The following is a 20998-nucleotide window of genomic DNA, read 5'->3' on the forward strand; positions in this document are numbered from 1 at the left end:
AAAAACTGGTGAAATGTGCTCCCAATCAGAAACAAAGGCAAGTGTCACTTTGAGTTCTGTTCAGGCTAAGAGACAATAGCATCAGATCTGCTAAAGGCATCCAAATTCAAGCCTGTTTATCATTAACTTCTTATAAGCACTAGACCTCCCTTAAGCAAAGCGATTTAAGTCACATTATGAAAGGTCAGTTTGGAGTATAAATGAAGAGCCGTGTGTGCATGTTACTGTGTTTCATTGAAGATTTAGTAAAAAGAAGAGAAGGCACGTTCATTTGAGCACATGCACAATGAAGCCAAATTTCTTGGACATTTACGATTTTAGGGGAATTAATGGTCATATTTTTCATTTGTTGGAGTTAAGTTTATTTATGAGACACTGTTCATGATTGTGTACAATGGAAAACTATGCCAATTGCCTTATAGGGTAAGAATCAATAGTTAAGCTATATTTTAATGAGTGAAAAACTGTTCACTTTTTGCCAACAAGAAACTCTTTTGTGTTGCGATCCGGTCTTAGTAAAATAATGTAGCACTTGGGAATGAATATACAACCCAGGAGTCCCGCAGTGGAGGCCAGGATGGCGAAAATCTCCACAGCCACCATGTATTTGCCCTTGGTGCTCAGGTAGGCTGGGATGAAGGCCACCCACACACTGCAGAAGACCATCATACTGAATGTAATGAGGTGAGCCTCGTTAAAAGAGTCCGGCAACCTTCTGGCAAAGAACGCCAAAAGAAAGCTCAAGAGAGCCAAAACTCCAATGTAGCCAATAACAAGGTATAGAGCAACAGCAGAGCCATCATTGCACTGCAGAATCATCTTCCCCATTTCAGAGGTGTCGACGTCTGGGAAAGGTGGAGCAAGGATGATCCACACAATACATATTATACCTTCCCCCAAAGATAAGAAGATGACTAAAGAGTTTCCAAGTCTTGGTCCAACCCACTTCCTCAGCTGGCTGCCTGGCTCTGTGGCATTGAAGGCCAGCACTACTGTGACGGTTTTTGCGAGAACGGAAGAAACAGCAATGGTAAAAACAATTGAAAAGCTTGTTTGTCGTAGTACGCATGTTACTTTTACAGGACGGCCGATGAATATTAAACAGCAAAGGAAGGAAAGTATTAGAGAAATGAGGAGGATGTAGCTCAGGTCTCTGTTGTTGGCTTTTACAAGAGCGGTGTGATGGTGTTTTATAAAGATCCCTAGAACACCAGCTCCTACTACTGAAAAAAGAACTGAGGAGAAGGCTAACAGAACACCCAGTAGATCCTCATAAGACAAAACCTCCAGGGTCCTTGGAATACATGAATCCTTCTTCTCATTGGGCCACTGATCTTTAGGGCACCTTATGCAGTTTTCCATGTCTAGGAGAAAAAGAAGAAGAAATGTAAAAGAAAGAATGTTACGCACAATCCATAAAAACATAAGGAGCTAGGGAACACCGCAGCACTTAATATTGATATGGGTCTCTTAAAACCATGCTTTTCAAATTTAAATATTTTTATGCTGAAACAAAAATGTATTAAAAAAAAAAGAATCATGTTAGGTCTGAAGTATTTGTTTACTCCTTTCCTCCTACTACTGGCGAGTCTGACCCTGGCCAAGCTCTAACTCATATGTCCACCCTGCTAGCCTTGATCAGATAAAAAATGACGTGGCTCTACCTCCCTTGTCCACCACACATGACTCTTTTAACAAGACTCTTCAGTCAGCCTTTGACTCCCAGTTTCTCCACTTGCACTTTCACTCCTGCCGCACCACCTATCCAGGCCTGACACACTCCCACCATCAATTCCTTTCATAAGCAAGTGTCTCTCCATCCCCAAACGTGGAGGAATTGCCAGCAGACCTCCGGCACCGCAACAATTAGAACCATAAATCCCACCACAAGAGGTCATTAAACAGCTCAATCTTCCTATAAGTGTGACCTTATCTTCTCAATCAATTCAGTCCTATGTTTACTGCTATTCTGTTTGGTTAGCTTTTTACCTTCCTTCTGTGCTGGAGCATATCCACTATTAACTGTGCTTACGATTTCTTTAAAATCATAATTTTCAGGGACGCACACAACACATTTCTCACTGTCCCTCTGCACTTATAAACACCAGCTATGCCCCCTTCAGTTTGCTCAAATCACCTAATTTTCCCACCAAATCTTCAAAGGAACATGTTCTCCTACAATTTACTGTGAATCCTTCAAATGACTACCCAGAATGTTTCAAACCTTTTATTTTTAAACAGTGCCTGCTTGTATAACAAGCATTTACAATGCAACGGGTCTCGCTTTTGCTCATGTTAGAGCTGATCGTGTTGTAAACTCCTAACCCGACTTTTCACCTATCGGGCAAAAGTGCATTTATGTACATAACCCGAAAAAGTGAAATTAACTATGTAAAGCGCTCGACTTCTGCCATGCGAGATCGCGCTTGTAAATTAGAGAAAAAGAAGTCCACGAGCCCGATGGAAAACAGCGATCCTCGCATGTTTTCTGTTCTTGGTCGCTGCGCTCGAGGAGGGCTAGCCACCGGAAAAGGCATGACGTATGCGTGCCTTCCACTAATGAAAGCAAGCAGATTTTATTAGGCAAGCCCACGAACCAAAAAAAAAAAAACACTGACGTGAAGTTGACAGGGCTCCGAGCCCTTTTCTAAATACTAAAGCGTCTCGCTGCAATACGCATGCGCGAACGCATGCAACGCAGGCTCGACCCTAAAAATAACCACAAAAACGGGGTAAACAGCTATATATTCCCCATTAAGTGAACATTGGGAAATTGGCATACCTACAAATCTCTCCTCAGGTTATCAAAGGGGGATGATTTATTGTTTGCAAGAGAAGCAGAGGTGACCATACTCAAAATGTCTATTGTTGTATTGTGTTTAGTTTTGTTTTATCTGGAGATTGTTTCGTTTAGTGACAACACCACTTTACAGCAGTTTCCGAGGTCTTCAAGGAATACTTTAGGGAAAGGCAGTTGGGTATCCAGATGGCCAGTGATTCCTTGGTCATGTGGCTTGGTGGACCAGCAGGTCACTATGAGGGAGCAAGTCCTTACACCAGCCAGAACAGGGAGTTTCAGTCCAAATATAAATTCAAAAAGTTAAATGTAAATTGGGAGTGCTAAGGAGATTCCACAGATAAGCCTTATGAGAAAACATCAAAATGCAGCATGCCTTACACAAAGCATTCACAGGGATGGCTACCACACTGCGGAACTTTTTACTGGATGACATAAGATGTGAAAGAGATTTGGGTCCTTCAGAAATAAATCCAAGAACATTTCTCTTTAAACAATACTTAAATGTGCAGCTCAATTAGCTGACTGGTATTGTGATCTTCACCTGTTTCCTCTCTGCTCTAATTACCCTCAACGGTCTGACATATTTACTAATTATCCCTGATTGTTTCAAGTAGCTTTTTCAACTAAAGCATCATTCGCAAAACCACCACAACCACTACACCTGCTTTTCTTGCAAATAAGCTCACTATCGTTGGTGGATCTTAGCACACCCACTGCCAGGACTCCTTCAGACTGCAGAGTAAGAAGAGTGAAAAAAGAAAAACAGTGCAGCAGGTCATTTACATCTATACTCCCAAGATCTGGAGCTGAATCCCATATCCATCAGTACCGCACCAACGCTGCTCCAGTTTACGAAAGAGTTGAAGACAATTTTCAAAGAACACTATGTCACAATGCCTTAACAGTCTGCTAACCAGCTACCTCTCCTATCACTTGTTGATTTACACTTGTCTTTAACCCATTATAGGGGTTGTTCTGCCTTTTGGCTAGGTTTGCGCTATAGAAATACCACATACATACATACATACATACATACATACATTTATGTTTAGCAAAATATAATTATCTAGATAGGAAAAGGTACTTATCAAATATGTTGAACTGTACACCTGTTTGCTCAAACAAAATTTCAGATGCACTGTAAAGGGCTCTCACACCCAATACAGGTAGACCAGCGCTACAGAAAAATCATAAACAAATACAAATAAAGTCACTGGCTTGAAGGCAAGTTAATTGTGGACCATTAAAATAAGATGTCTAGTTAGTTTAAAGAGTATACACCTATCCCTAATGTAGTGAAGGCCACAGCCATGCAGTGCTTTTTTTATTTTATTTTTATTTAATGCTTAGCGTCTTGAGCTGTTTCCTGCCTTTCATCAGGCATCAGTTTCTGAGTTCCAAGGTTTGTGTGATGTGGTCTGTTTGTTGTAATCCTGGGACGGAATTGGCTGCACTTCTGTTTGTTCCTTGCAATTTATGAACCCTGCACTCTCAGCACCTGGCACCAGTCATGCAGGTCAGCTTTGGGGGTGGTGTTTAATTTTTATGCAGGACCCTTTTACTGATGGCGGGATTGATCTGGCAGAAGCTCACTTTGCAAGTCTTGTTCCTGTAAACACTTTAATCATGTCCTTGTACCTAATGCTCTATCTCACATTTAGAGGGCAGTAGTAATGTGGGAAATGTGCAATAACTGGGCGTGCATTCTACTGATTTTGGTTAATTCTATAATACTGTATAAGAAATGTTGGAACACCATAAGGCAATTCGGGCACCATCCCTCCAATGCACGGCTCAAAGCTCCAAGTACCCACTCTCACTCAGTCCATGTGTTTAGCCCGGTATACTGGCTTCCTCCATTAACATCACAGGGCTACGCCCACCCTGCTGTTTTCAAGGCGAATCTCTTTCATCTGAAAGCTCATCAGCACAGTCAGACATCATCTTGAGCACTGTCTCCTCTTCATCATTTATTTAGTATGTTACATGTACGCATATATTTAACTTCCTGCGACTGTTCAGGCACTAGATATTGTCATTGTGCCTGTTGCCTTTTGTCTCCCCATCAATTCTCAATACCTTACGTTTTGGAATAGGTGATGTCTCAGGCCTCACAGGCCTCAGACAAATGACACCAAACTGAAGACCAAGCACATCCCTTCAGCACTTGACTCTCAAGGTAATGGTGTCGCACGGAGGTGATATGGGTTGTAAACTCAGAACTCATTAACACACCTATTAAAACTCAGGTAAATCAGGTGCAGTGAAGGCTTCTATTTCAAGAAAATACACACAAAGCTAAATACTACACATAGAATTGCAAATAAGAATACAATATGCAGTAGGCAAAATTAAAATCTAGATAGTATACAGGATCTTGGTGGGGATAGCAATTTAAGACCCCTCCTAAATTGGCTGCAGATAACCAGGTGACACATTACCTCCCATAAAAATATATAACGGGGGAACCCCATCAATCTAGTCTGCTGACTTTATCTGCAAAGGACCTAGTGTGAAATTGCAAGCCCTAACATGAAAAACTGCAATAGCCCTAACAAGCCTTTTTGTAACATCATGGACTCTTCATGAGCAACAGAGTTAGGCCTGCAGGCTCCGCCAAGGTCACCACAAGCAATAGGAAAGGCTGAATGCCTTGACAATGTACTTGCGTTTATTATTCCTCCGAGCAAAGTTCCACACTATTCCAAAGTCGCTGGGGATTTACTGCTCTAAAAAGGGAGCAGGGAAGAGTGTGGTGTGGGTTGGGTGAAAGTTGGAGGGTGGTCGGGTGGGAGACAGAGGGAAGTGGACAATGTGGCTTGGAGGTTGGAGTATTACATGCAGTACCTGGGGCCTTAGAAAGGGCTCGGGTGAGAGGCACACAGCAGAGATCTGCTGCACTTGCAGCTCAGGCCTAAAACAATTTTACTAACTAGATTGCCTGGCTGGTAAATTTTGGTCCAGGCTTTTACCCCTGGGAAATCCAGGTATACTAACACCAGGGCAGGAATAATTGGGAAAAGCAGTGTCCAACCCAGGAATGAAACTTAGTCCAATTTGCAATCTGCACTAATGCCTGGAAAAGCCTAAATTGTGGACTAATCCTGTACACTCTGACAGCAGCCATTGTGTTATTTCCACATAGAGTTATCCCTAAATTTACATTACCTTCTAAATAGGGGTGGGCGGAACTTGCAGCGTTACATAAATACTCCACAATATTCTGTGAGGTTCCACTTGCCCATAGGAGTTACCAGTCACTTACACGAGTCCAATCTGACCCGAACTTGCTGTTCCTATTAGTCATCCCTCCCAAGTAGGGACCGGGCTTCATGGGACCACACAGGCCATTAGCCAGGCTTGCAAAAACTTTTTCTAGTCCTGGACATATGCGGGTCACTTACCCCTGGCCGCGCTCCCGAATGGTCCAGGACTAGAAAAAGTTTTTGTGAAAAATAGCACTAAGAAACAGCTATAGAAAACTTCCACGTTAACGTCTCTGCAGTTTATCAGGAATGAAAGGTGGCAGAAACTCACGTAAATCTAGCAGGCGGCCATGTCAGAGTGAATAGAAGAGAAACGAGTAGGTGGGGTTGAGGGAATAAATTACCTTAACGAGCCACATCCCTGTATTCTGCTTGGCTCCAGTAAGGTTAGGCTGACCAGATTTTGAGGAGCAAAAACCGGGACAGGTCAGACATAAAAGAGGGACTAAAGACTTTACTCTCACTTTTATATCTGGCCTCTCCCGTTGTTTTGCGTAGCTTTGTGAATGTGTGCCTATACGTGTGTGTGTGTGTGTGTGTGTGTATACACACACACACACACACACACACACACACACACACACACACACACACACACACACACACACATGCACACACACAAACGCCTACAAGACTACATATATAAAATTAGCTATGGCTTGACCTCCTACCCTGCACCCTAACACCCCCTCATCCACCTCTCTCTGCTCCCCACTCCGTCTTCCTTCTGGGAGCAGAAAGCGGACTGTGTTGCCTGACAGTAACAGAGAAATTACTTTAATTCCTCCATACTTTGTAGTCGCCTTTAACTTATACTTCCCTACATGACCTGACCTTTGTCCCAAAAACCGGGACATTTATTCAATGATCTGACCTTCGTCCCAAAAAACTGGAAATGTATTTAAAATTAAGAGAAGCATGGGGACACCGGGACAGTCCTCTAAATAACGGGAATGTCCGTGGAAATTGGGGACGTCTGGTCACCCTAAGTAAGGTCCACTTCCCAAACTTTATCTGCCATGCTCCTAGTGTTAATGGGGTGGATGATGTTATTCCGGAAAAGCATGCATTCAGATAGACAGGCTTCTGCTGTCTGAGTTGCACAAGCGCTGGCACATGATATGACATGACACTGTGACCATAGACATTGAAGATGGACGAATGTGCTGGAGCCAAGCAGAATACAGGGACACTTACCCGAGTTTTCAACTCCGCTCTTCTAGGCCGAAAATAACGAGAGCCCCGCTGTCTGGGAATCAAAGTTGAAAATGTTCTCTAACACAACAGCTGCAGCCCTGCCAAGTGCCACACATCTCATGTTAGAATAACGCATTTTCGGTCATTTTCTTGCAATGCCTGAGATTGTCACGCAAAAGAACCATGTCCTGAAGTGTGTTAAAACCGTGTAGTTCAAGTTTTTCACTTTGCTAGAAGCTCTCAGTACTGTTTATCAAAAGTCACAAGGTAGTAGTGGTGTATAATGGGAGGTATGGGATTCTCCATATATTACGAGAAAATATGTATTCTACTGTCACAGAAACTCATATCTCAGCCAAGCGAGCCAGCCCGCCTCAGCATCGCAATTCCGGGGCCCCATGGTCCAAGCACTGGTCCTTTGGTGGGAGGGGGCACTCATGGGAGATCTAGTGCTGGGGAATGTGCCCCACGCATGCTTCCTTCCCATAGATCATTAATCAAATAATGATGTGCTGACGCCCAGAAGCATCTCACTCCCTAAAGGAATGAAGAGAAAGTGTGGACGAGCACAATGCACCTGAGGTTACACAGCCAGCCCTCCCATTTCTGGTGCTTTGCCGCAGTTTTAAGATCTTCTTAGAGTTTCTCGTTGCTCAAATGGGTGTAATTTCTTATATTTATATGGTTCCATCGTCTTCTTCACTTGATTTTGCTTGCGAGAAAGTGTCACTCATAATTAAATAGAAATTATGAAAATGTCACACATAGCAGTCTGAAGCCTTGGCTGCTATGAAGCTGTTGCATCATGCAAGTCGTATGCTAATTTTAAGTGCGTTTCTGCTGCTTTCATTCCTGATAACCTGCAGAGACATTGGAAGTTTTCTACAGCTTTTTCTTAGTGTTATTGTTCACAAACAGGATACTAGACTGGCCCGGAATGCCACTGCCTCCCTCCATGGATGGAATAATGGTGCAGGCATGTGTGGATGCGAGAAATGTTGGTCGGAATGAATCTGGGATCCTGAAGGAGAGGAAATGAAAAAATAATGGAGCCGAGAATCTTTTGGTTTAAAAGAGCAAACAGGATGAGTTGGTGGTGAGATGGAACCTACCAGCAACTGAAAACATGCCATTTGAGAACAAGGAACGGGCTTTAAATGCTGATTGTAAAAAGGGTGGGGGTCCACATTTCTGCAAACAGAATTACCGTGACAAGCACTACAAGCCCATTGTGCAGAAGTGATTGCAAGCACAGAGAACTAAAGGCATAAACAGAAACCAAGGGGCAGCAATGTATTACATCATTTACAATCTTGGTTTCCTTGTTCATCTTCAGCCAGCCCTTCATCTTTTAGTTAATGCATTTAAGTTCAGTTTTTTATTACCAGATCGTTGACTCATTGTTAATAAACACATGTTTTGTGTATATACATAAAAATAACCATAATAATAAAGTTATTCTTTATTATTTAAACCACGTATTCCTTTTTATGACATTAACACTTGTTTTAGCTTTTACTGCTTTTTAGGTTTCGCCTGCATGCGCGCTTGCGTGCATGCTTGTGAAAACTTTTGTTGGTCAAAAAAAATAAATTAAAAGGGCTTGGAGCCAACCACTTACTTACCTGAACTTACTCCAATGTTGCTCTGATTGACCTACTTCAGATTGGCCAGCACATCTTCTTCATGTCACTTCCTGTCTTCGCCGATCTTGCTGTCGAGTTGCCTGTGGACCTAGTACTCCTTCCGGTCACTTCCTATTGGACACAGGCCAGTGTCCTTCCCACTGGCTGCGACGCTGAAGGTACTTCTTTTTTCTTCTTGCATGCCGTCTTTCTTCTCTGATGACTTCGCTGCCGTCTTCTCTGTCTTCTTTCTTCGTTCCTGATTTCTTTTTAATTCCAGCATGTTGTCTTCTTTCTTCAATGCCTTCTCCTCGTCTTCTTTCTTCATGGCCGTCTGTCTTCTTTTTCCTTTCTGCATCCCGTCTTCTGTCTTCGCTATCTTCTTTACCGCATGCCGTCTTCTGTCTTCTCACATCTGCACTCTTCTCAGGAGACGTGTCTTCTCACGCCTTCTGTCTTCTGCCATCTTCTCTCTTCTTCCACCTTCGGTCTTCTGCTGTGTTCTGTCTTCTTCTGTGTTCTGTCTTCTCCAGTCTTCTGCCGTCTTCTGTCTTCCATCTTCTGTCTTTCGGGTTCTTTCTTATGTCTTCTTCCGTCTTCCATCTTCTGCCTTCTTTTTCCTTCTACTTTTAGAAGCAGTGCCTGTTTTACCCTCCGTACATGCATGCATTGTCCGCGTTAACATTCATATAACACTTGCAGTATTTGTGGTTCGAAATGTAAAGAAGACTGCAATTTGTGATACTCATCCTGATCTACAGTTTGTAAAGTCAGGCATTCAGATGTGAGAATTGAATAGCAGACAAGAAATGTGATGTGGTGGACCGGCATCATAACTCACTGGTAGTTTAAGCCCAACTGGACCAACTCAATAGAAGTCCGTGTCATCAGCCCCAAGAATAACTTCCCAAAATTCCCCTGTAAATGCATGAGTTCATTTCACAACAGTTGTCTACTTAAATTGTCCAGACCAATATGCAAGCATTTTAGCACTGACGTATTTACATCTGCTTGCATCGCTTTTTAGTGTTTGAGTGGTTAGTGGCTCATCTGTGACTGTGCAGACATATTTAATTTCCTTAACACTTCGATTTTTCTCGGATTCCAGCTTCCTACTGAATTTACAGTGGCTCTCACCGAACTCATGTTTGTTTTTCAGCAGACGATCCAACCAAAATACTGCGTCTGCTTTGCAAAACACCTTTACATGGCAATAGGCATAAGGTCTACCAGGGGTATCATCCGCATAAACAAAATTGGGCAGCATGATCACGCAACTCTGGAGATAGCATGCAAACATCTTATAGGTATAAACCCTGCAGTGCGGGCCCCCCATATCATCCTTGTCCGGCGCGTTTCTAGCAGGGGGCCAGGAGGGCCAGGCCCACCCAAGTAGCCCCCGGCCCTCCCAAGGTTCATATAGAAGTAGAAATATATATATTTCTTTATTTTCTTAATGGTTAATGAGGGCAATCAGCAGCCTCGCGTTCTGAACCTAAATGGTAAACTTCCTGACAAACACCAGTGCGGTAGGATACTTGAAGTGCCAGGGATAGGTGTGAAGTCTGTGGGATGGTTGTTGTTTAAATGCTCAGGTGAAAAACAGTGGTACCTGTGATATGTCTATTGTATCAAAAGAGGCTTGCAAGCTACAATTAAACTTTACGTAAAAGATGACATATGGCCAGAGGCGCCAGGATTTTGTGATTCTGCTGATGTCGTGATTTCTGCATAATTATGGATTGGCCGCATTTGCCACATAGTGCCAATAATTTGCAGATTGAAACAAAAAATGTTTCTACTTCAAAAGATCAAAAGTAACTAAACCACTACCAAGTGTTGTCATGCAGTAGCAGGTGTTTTGTCGCGAACAGGCAAGTCACTTCTCTGTCCCAGATTGCTGTGTTTAGATGTTAAACTGATATTAGTGCTGTGAAATCTTTGTTAACATGTAAAAACGAGAAAATGGTGAATACTGCTTCAAAATACACCACATTAGGCCACATAATTTGCCTTTTCTTGTTGCATAATTTCTTACACCTTGCAGCATTATTTGGTTTTCCCTTGCCAGGTAATAACAGTTGGCCCTGAATATGGCAGAAACAATCTGAAATGGTTTTGCCATCCTAAGAAAAGTAATTGAAAATATGCATACAATGAGTTTATATCTTTGTAGTGGTTGTAGTTTCTTCCTGCCTGTGACCCTATTCTTAACTCATTGTGCTATATAAAAAAACCCCAAATTTTTCTGAATTGAAAAGACTTTTCGAAGTTTCAATAGCATAACCCAGATACAGCACGGGCCTGCGCAGTGCAAGTTCCTATTATAAGAGGAACAGAATTTGGCAACTATTCTGATTCAGAGCTGGCAACATGTACTGCAACTGGTTGCTGGCTCCAGGGCTGGGGTTATGATTGGTGGATAGAGCTGAGAATCTGATTGGCTGTTGGTTCTAGGGCTGTGATTGGTGGATAGGGCTGAGATTCTGATTGGCTGATGGTTCTGGGGCTGTAATTGGTGGATAGGGCTGAGATTCTGATTGGCTGATGGTTCTGGGGCTGTGATTGGTGGATAGGGCTGAGAATCTGATTGGCTGTTGGTTCTAGGGCTGTGATTGGTGGATAGGGCTGAGAATCTGATTGGTTGCTAGTTTTAGGACTGTGATTGGTGGATAGGGCTAGGATTCTGATTGGTTGCTGGTTTTAGGGCTGGGGCTGTGATTGGTGGTCAGGAATAGGGCTATGATTGGGGATTAGGGCTGGGTCTCCCATTAGTTTGAATCAGGGCTAGAAATTGGATTGGCTAGGGTTAGGACCAGCTTCTTATTGGCCAGTAGGGTTATTTAAGCCAAGGACTCAGGGCGTCTCAACCCGGGCGGAGAGGCAAAGGGTGGAGAGCACAAGGGCAGTTGCCTGTTTGGGCCTGTTCGGGACAGGTAGGGACTAGGGCCAGAAATGCTGCCCAATTCTCAAATGACCAGGAATGGATTCAGCCCCTACACTTCCCTCAACATGCAAACACACATTCTACAAAGACATCCAACTCGTGCATCACAAACTTACCACAGACAGATTGCCATGTCCCATCACCCAACGCAATACCCTTTATACAACACATATACACATATCCTCCACAACTACAACAGTCAAACACCTTCATTCTCACAGCAAACACTACTCTCTCCACTCCCACTAACACAACCTGCCATCACCCACACAACACAAAACTACAGTATACATTTCTCTCAGTCTCAGCCTTCCAGATACACACTCTCTGCTCATACTAACCAACAACACTATCCGCTGTTTGCTCCACACAGACCACCTGTCATCATAACAATGCCCAAACCCTGCCTTCAAACACACCATCTACAAACACTCTTCCCCTCTCTTCACCAATTATACACAACCATACAATCCCCACACTTCACTCCACCACACATATTACCTCTTCCAGTCATCACAACTAACACTAACTCCCCTGACACACATCCATCACCTCTTACACACCTCGTGCAATCATCTCCAAAACACATCAACACCCCATCTAACACTCAAATTCCACTCACCAGCACTAACTCACATACAAATCCCTCACCAAAAACAACTACACCAATATCCCCTCTCACTATTCCACAAAAACAAGACAGACCACACACATCAGCACATCAAATCAACACAAACTTACATTACACTTATCGTCATACCCACTCCCGCCCTCAGCACTACACAAAGAATACAAATTCCATCCTATCTCCACCCCTACTTTCTCACTCTTCACAAGCACCTACCACAAGCACCCCATCCCAGCAACTTTAATTCACTCGCCTCTCCTCCATTGCACAATTTAGAGCCTTACATCATGATCCACATGCTCCTCCACCACCCCTAACCCATACTCCATCCACACTAAACAAACGCAAACAAAATAAAAAACATGCCACTCTTAGCAACCTCACATCCCCTTGTCTATTACATAATAAGACTACCCTACAAAAAACAGTACACTCGTCATGGCTCTCTTAGCCACCAAGTCCACTACCCACACACACAGACCCAATTAAATGCCTCCTTAACCTGCTGGAAGAGGAACACTATATTTAAAAGCAAGACTATTGTAAGCCTCAAACAGTTATCACAACTAGCAACACTCCTGCTTCAAGCTCATATTATACTATTTACCCTTCTCCTAAACAAAACAACACTACCACTAACACAGCTTTATTAAACTGCCAGCTCATAAATGCTCGATCACTCTCAAAACAAGCACCACATCTATGACCTGCTCACAGACACACAACCTGACTTACTATTCATAACTGAATCCTGGTTGGGAGATGACATGGCCCCAGTGTTGCACGAAGCCGTTCCTCCAGGCTATCAAACCATCACACGAAACCGTATAGGCAAGAGAGGAGATGGACTAGGTATTATATTCAAACAGGCATTGAACCTCAGTAAAACAGACAACATCTCCATACAAGGTTGTGAAGCCCTCCTTACCAGATGCCACCCTACTCCAACTTCCTCCTGTAACTTTCTCCTCCTTTACAGACCTCCACCTAACAACTCCACATTCCCAGATGCTTTTCTAGACACAGTCTCAAACCTTATTACACTATACTCCAACCTATGCATTCTTGGGGATCTAAACATTTGGTTTAACAAACCCAATATGCCCCATCCAAAAGCTATCACCACTGGCCTAGTCGCATTGAACCTACATCAGATTGTACACAATCCCACACACATTGCTGGACACATCCTAGATGTCATTTTTGCCAAGCCTGAACTAGTTACGGTTCATAGCATCACGCCAATCACTTGGTCAGACCACCATTTGATAACTTTCCGACATACAACTCCACAAATCAACACACCCCACAACTACTTACATACATGCACCTATCAACCATGGAGCAACCTCAATTTGGATGACTTATAAACACAACTAACAGCCAACACAGATCTAGATACAATTAATTATGTGACAAAACTTTCTGAGTGGCTACAGGAAGCTTTTGATATCCTAATACCACTCAGAAAAACTAAACATGACAAAAGAAACCCAACACCTTGGAGAAACATAGAACTTAAAAAGATAAAGCAACAAATCAGAAAGTTGCAGTGGACCTGGCTCAAAACAAACAACAGTCAAGACAAACTGCAGCTACACAAACTTAACAGAATATACAAATCATCAATCAAAAAAGCTAAAAAAAGGTACTACTCCGACAGAATTCAAAATGCTCAATCTACAACCAAGGAATTTTATAAAATTCTCAATGAATTTCGAAAACCTACATGTATGGAAGGAAATCATCCCACTACTCAAAGTTTCACAAACAAATTGGCAACTCACTACACAACCAAGGCAGACACATTGGACTCCTATTTAAAACAGAAGAAAACCATCAGCACCAACCCCTTTCCTAAAATACCCTCTAAGAATAAACCAACCCAACCTCTACAGTCCTTCAAACAAATATCCCAAGGTGAATTTATGGATTTGGTCAAAGCAAGCAGACCTTCCGGTTGCTCTTCTGACCCTTGCCCACCACAAATCTTCAAGAACATTCTTCTATCTACTTCTGCTACCACACCTGTAAGAAGAATCATCAACAACTCTTTAACTACAGGAACTTTTCCTGTAGACCTGAAAAAGGCATACATACGACCATTATTAAAGAAAACAAACCTAGACCCGCAAGACCCCAACAACTACAGACCAATCACAAATGGACCTTTCCTGGGCAAATTGATAGAAAGAGCAGCGTTCGCCCAGATGTCACAATTCATTGAAGACAATTCTATACTTTCAGACTTCCAAACTGGATTCCACCCAGGAAGAAGCACTGAATCGGCACTCATTGCAATCTGGGATGATCTTAAAAACACAGTCGACCGCAATGGAGTTGCTGCACTACTTCTCTTGGACCTCTCGGCTGCCTTTGATACGGTTGACCATGACACCCTAATTCAAAGACTCCATGAAGCCGGCATACAAGGGATTGATCTCGACTGGATTACTTCCTATCTTCAAAAAAGATCTAATATCATCCACTCGCCCCCCTTCTCGTCCGAACCCTACCTCACAAAAGCAGGGGTCCCCCAAGGATCAATCATCTCACCTTTGCTTTTCAACATCTACATGATATCCTTACCAGAACTGATCAATGATTTCCTTCTCACATGCTACAACTTTGCAGATGACACACAAATATTACTTAAATTAGAATGCCCCAAAAACATTGAAAACTCACAAATCTTCAGTTGCCTAAGAGCCGTTGATCAGTGGATGACCTGGAGCCATCTCAAACTAACTACCTCCAAAACAGAAATACTCATATGTGGTGACTGGAAAAGTTATGACCCTCTGTGCGTCTGGCCTGACCACCTCCTCAATTTTCGAAAGAAGTCAAAAACCTTGGAATCACCATGGATTCCAAGTTAACTATGAATGCTCAAGTGGACAAATTAGCACGAACAAGCTTCATCACCTTGAAGACTTTACGACGCATCTTCCCCCACCTCGTATTTTCAATGCAAGGTGCAAGCTACTATCTTGCTTGTACTATCCAAACTGGATTATGCCAATGGCCTCTACCATGGATCATCTCTATCTATTATGAAAAAACTACAACGTATCCAGAATTCCGCAGCCAGGCTACTATTACATGTAAAGCCGCAAGCCCACATCTCCCCTGCCTTGAGAGCACTACACTGGTTACCCGTTGCCAGAAGATGCACTTTCAAGTTGCTTTGTATCACCCACAAAGCTATACATGGAACAGGACCGCTTTTTATCAGAAACAAAATAACCAAATACATCCAACAAAGAAACCTCCGCTCAAGATTGGCACCCCGCCTTAGAACACCACCATACAAGAAAAAGACTATAGGTGGTACAGCCTTCTCTATTCAAGCAGCCAAACTATGGAATTCATTACCCCCAACTATAAGAGCCACAGATAACTTTCTTGTCTTCAGAAAACTACTCAAGAGTTGGCTCTTTCCTGCATAACCACCATATTCAAACAACTATGGACTGCATATGCCTATGTTGATAAATATTTTTTCTGATTATGTGTATATTTCTAGTTATGCATAGTTCTTTAGAAAATATGTATTGCTACTATGTCATAACAATAAAATACACACACACTCTTTATACCTGTTTGACTAAGTATATTTACCCATGGTTCTAATTATGTATTGTATGTGCATATGTGTGTGTATTCATGTGTGTTTGTATGTGTGTATGTATATATCTATATATATATCTATATATATATATATGTATGTGTATATGTTGTTTCTGTGCTTGGCATGTTCGTGGGTCATTGCATGGCTCCTGGGTGGGTGGTTATACTAGATATCTATGAATTCCTGCTCTCATCTTATCACACTTATCTACCCATCATCATATGTCATGTCTCTATCAAACTATCCTCCATTCCCACTCTGACTCATCCCAAATCCTTTCTACTACTTTCATCTCCTAAATAACTCTGCCTAAGCTCTTCCCTCCGCTTCCACATCTACTCACCAAACCTCACTCTACTACCATGAGCTCCCACACAACCCTACTAAATTCTCCCTCATTTATCTCACCCTGCTACTATGCTTTCCCTAACCCTTCCACAGACTCTTCCCTCCTCCATCACCCTTTACTCATCCCTAGCCTTTGGGTTGAGTAAATGAAGGATATACTTCCAATTAACACTTCTGGATTTCTTTCCTCCTCCACCCCTCCATTACTCCAGTCAATCTAACTAACAAACTCTCATATCCGCGGCTCAAATGAACTCATAATAATACTAAAACTGTACTCATATTTCCCGATACTAATCCATCACTAATTCTTGTTGGGTTCCAGAGTAGCGAGCTACTCACCGAAAAGCGCTTCAACGCCTCGTCAGGGGTAGTAAGCGCTATATAAATACTATTACAATACAATACAATACAATACAACTGTACTACCTACTGCCTACTCCCAATCTCCAGTGGTGCTAGGTGAGTCTAACATAATTAGAAGGCCCTTAAGAGGGAGACAGAACCTTTTAGGGTACAGGGAACTGTGTATTTATTACCTCCCAACAAATTCTCTCTCTATGTCACATGGATGGAATTGGATTATAGGGCTAATGTAACCTCTCTGCCCTAAACCAATAAAATAATATAGTCGGCTAATGCACTTGCTGCTAAGATGTTCCTCTAATCTGTGGAGTTCTAATATTGCTCTTCAGAATTTCATTTTTAACTAAAAATTTGGACAGTAAACGTTGTAAAAAAGTCTATGTCCTGCCATCAATGTAAAAATTCTGAGCTTATTGCAGTCCCTGTTAAACAACACCCTTATTTGAGTTGCAAATAATTGTGTTTTGGTGCATTTTGAAAGGCTCAGCACATAACCAGGTTAGACCACTAATGTTATTAACTATTAATTAACTCACAGCTATGGAAGTGGTGGTGTCCTTTTGTCAGTAGTCCTGAAAACCCTTCGTCCACAGCTTCCACCACTGTGGCTCTATGAGTAGTGAACTTAATCATACATTTTAGATTCTTGACAAGAGGAAATGGTGATAGGAATGGTGCATAGATGAGATATGAAGATTACTTAGAGAGTGTGAGGATAGAAAAGATGAGGGTAAGGAAAAAAGGAAGGATAAAAAAGAATGGTAAGGAAAGAGGTGGATGAAAGAAGAATAAACTAGTGAGTAGACGGGAAGAGAAAAATATGACAGAAGGACTGATTAGAGGTATAGGAGAGTGATATGTGATACAAGGTAGAGATTGTGATAAAGATGTGTTGAAGGTGAATGAATAAGGGTATGGCAGGAGGACAATGAGCAAAGTGGGTGATGGGAATAGGGTGATTGATAGATCTGAACTGAGAAAAAAACAAGAGGTGGGATGAGAAGGAAGAATGGAAAGGGGTGGAGGTGCTGAAATAGGCTGATAAAGGATTAGGATGATCAAAAACAAATGTAATCAGAGAGGAGCGATATCAGCATATGGTAAATTGTGTTGGGGCAGAGAAGGTATGTTAAAAGGAGATTGGTAGAACAGGAGGGAGAGGAGAGTGATGAGTGAGAAGGGTGTTGGAAACAGAGAGGGTGATGGAATGGAAGAGACTAGAGGAAGAAAAGAAGAGGAGGGGATTTGTCAGTCACAATTTAGAAAAGACTGTTCAGTCTAGAGGCAGTCACCTGACCTATACATTTCCACATTGTCCTCCTTCAAATACTTTCAACTGAAAGGACTGACAGCTCAATATTGGTTGAAAAACTAATCATCAAATTACAGTTATAGTCTTAATCCTCAGAATCAGTGCTGTTGGCACAGTGGCAGCTAAGGTAACAAACAGATTTGCATATGATGTTTGGCCAGTTGCCACCTTTGACTGCTTTTTCTGTTGTTATTATATTTATTTGAAGTAAATGGTCAACAGTAGGGTCTCCAAAACGTCCCACAGTCCTGTGCAATCCCTTTAAAATATGCAGCCCCCCGCTTTTAGTTGATCTTCTGCGCACACACACTGTATAATCTAGGACTCGGTGCTGCTGGTGTTTGAGATGCTGTGAGTTGCCAGTGGGGAACAAGTACAGGGCAGCAGGATTACAAAGTCCATTTATGCACGCCCACAAAAGCACAACCACTTGTTCAGAAACAGTTCAAGCTTCCTTTACAAACACACATGTATTACCCTGGAGGCAGCAGCAGGGAAGGTACGGCTGACAGACGAGGGTGAGCAGGAGAGAGTCAAGATTGAGCTGGAGAGAGAGGAGGTTGTTTTTTCAAAGAGGGCGTCTGAAAGCTGAGGCAGGGGTGGGAGACAGGAATGTGCGAGGGAGATAGGAGGTCAGGCAAAGGGGCCAAGGATACTGAGGAAGAGAGAGTGAGGCTGGAGAGGGGAAGAGAAGAAGCAGGCGAGTGCGGGAGAGAGTGAGAGAAAGGCATGGTAGAGAAAGAAAGTCACAGCAACAGTGAAGAATGAAGTGGAGACGAAAGAAGAATGTGGAAGTACAGTGAGAGGACAGTAAAGTAAGGTAAAGAGAGAGAGGAGATTGAGTCAGAAAAAGAAAAGGGTGATGGGGAAAAAGAGATTAGGATACGTTGGAGAGAGAGAAAGAGAAGGCCACTGCAGGGAGGCAGGAGGATGAGATGGGTGAGATGGAGAAAGAGGAGGGTGAGGTCAAGAGACAAGAGTGAGGCAGGAGGATGCAGAGGGTGGTAAGAGCAAGACGAGGTGGTGGCAAATGAGGGTGAGGCACAGAGGAAGGAGGATGAGGTGTAGAGAAAGGAGGGGCCGGCAAAGAGAAAGGGGCGTGAGATAGGAGAGTGACAGAAAGAGAGAGTAAAATAGATAAAGAACTTAGCTACACAACAAACCCTTAGAGATAGCGGTAACACTAGTAAGCATGACCCACAGTATGCAGAGCATGAAGCTCATTCCCTATAAGACTCCCCGGCATGACCAGACCCAGGTCTCAGACACTCAGTGGATGCTGTGCAAATCCATTCATCATCATGGCCCACCTGTGCTTCTTCATGGCCCTCCCAGATCCAGTAACCTGGAGCCGGGCTTGATCCTCGTTAAGGCCTGCAGTGCGGGCTGCTCGTCCGAAGGGGTAGTTATGAATCCCATTACACACTTGTAAAACAATGTTGAATTGGAAACAATTCTTCAGTTTCACTGCCATATTTAAAGTGCTAAATAGTCTATTTTCCTAATTCTGTTCATAGAACGAGCAGTGTTCTGTGTAACATTGCACCACGGGTCTCACAATCTCAACAAGCACTGGCAAAGCCAATAGGTTTTGCCTTTGGTTTTTCATTTGCATTCCATCTTGCTATCAAACTGGATTATAAATATTACAAAAAGGTTATAATAATGTTTGCTTTAAAATTGATAAACCGTTTATAGTTGTTTATGTTGTCATGTATGTTAAATTAATAAACAACATAAACAACTATTATCAAATTTAAAACAAACATTATTATAACATTTTCCTAATATTTATAATCCATTTAGATAGTAAGATAGAATGCAAAAGAAAAACAAAGGCAAAACCTATTGGCTTTGTCAGTGCTTGTTGCTTGTGGTGCTGTCAGGTGAGTAAAGAAAGGACACAGAGAAGCAAACATTCTTTAATCCAAAAATGTTTAGAACAACTCTCTTTGCCACTGTTCAGTGGGATTTAGTTTTAAGGGGGCTCGATGATTTAAAAAAACATAAAACAGCACCAATCATATTATAAACATTATCTCGGGAGCAGGGATTGCTCACTTAGGCCTAGATTTACTAAGCCTTTGTGTCGCTTGTTTGATGCAGGGCAACAGAAAGGCTTATTTGGAATTTACAAAGCCACGCAAGGCCTGATTTGTGTGGCCTTGTATGTATTTGTAAAGCAATGTAACACAGCGCAGCTGCTTGGGCTGCATTATGTTACATTTCCACCTTTCAGGCATTCTATGGGTGGAGAATGGGCAGTTCCATGCATCCATCCATAGAGTATTGTGCATTCTCAGATTTACTAAAGCTAGTAAACCCGGGAATGCATCAGATTGCCCCAGTGAGGCATAATGAGAGCATAGTCCTCCTTGTTATTTCGTGTATTCTGCACAACAAATGGACAGAGGAAAATGCCTCTACGGATTTTTTTTTTTTTTGTTGTGCAGGACGGAGTCCCTTCCTACACACAATCCTAGCTGTAAGGTAGGCACCCCAAGAGTGCGTGTGTTGGCGCTAGAAGAGAGCAGAAATGTTCTGTTATCTTTGTATATATGGGGCATATCATCCTTTCACGCAACGAGGCGTAGCACCTTTGGTTGCTCCCCTGGCTTGTGTAAAAGTTTAGTAACTATGTCCCTGTGTCTGGGTGAAAATGTGCATACCTGTTTGGTTTGAAATTTCCCCTTCTGGACACGGGCTGCACGAGTAACAGCATACTTGTTTCTCTCGTTCAGGGACTTTTCTGAATCCGGGCAAGCAGCTTGGACTGCAAACGGAGACAGGAGTCTGTGAAATGTAAAAAACGTGAAGAGCTGTCAAAATGAAGGTGGTTTCAAGACACGCCCCAGTGTCTCGTTGTTTCACTGAGTAG

At 42.6% G+C, this 20998-nt stretch overlaps 1 protein-coding gene across 1 annotated transcript in view; it reads right to left on the reverse strand.

Moving 5' to 3' along the window:
• Positions 1–448: 448 nt before the first annotated feature.
• The window catches only part of LOC138262388 (vomeronasal type-2 receptor 26-like), a 34111-nt gene continuing 13561 nt past the window's right edge, over positions 449–20998 (reverse strand). The window contains exons 3-4 of the mRNA XM_069212289.1: positions 20790–20990; positions 449–1364 (exon numbers count right to left, since the gene is read on the reverse strand). Of these exons, the coding sequence (XP_069068390.1) occupies positions 469–1364; positions 20790–20990 (1097 nt within the window). The 3' untranslated portion in view covers positions 449–468. The remainder of the gene's footprint in view (positions 1365–20789; positions 20991–20998) is intronic.

Source organism: Pleurodeles waltl, chromosome 10 (assembly GCF_031143425.1).
Source record: "Pleurodeles waltl isolate 20211129_DDA chromosome 10, aPleWal1.hap1.20221129, whole genome shotgun sequence".
Lineage (NCBI taxonomy): Eukaryota > Metazoa > Chordata > Amphibia > Caudata > Salamandridae > Pleurodeles > Pleurodeles waltl.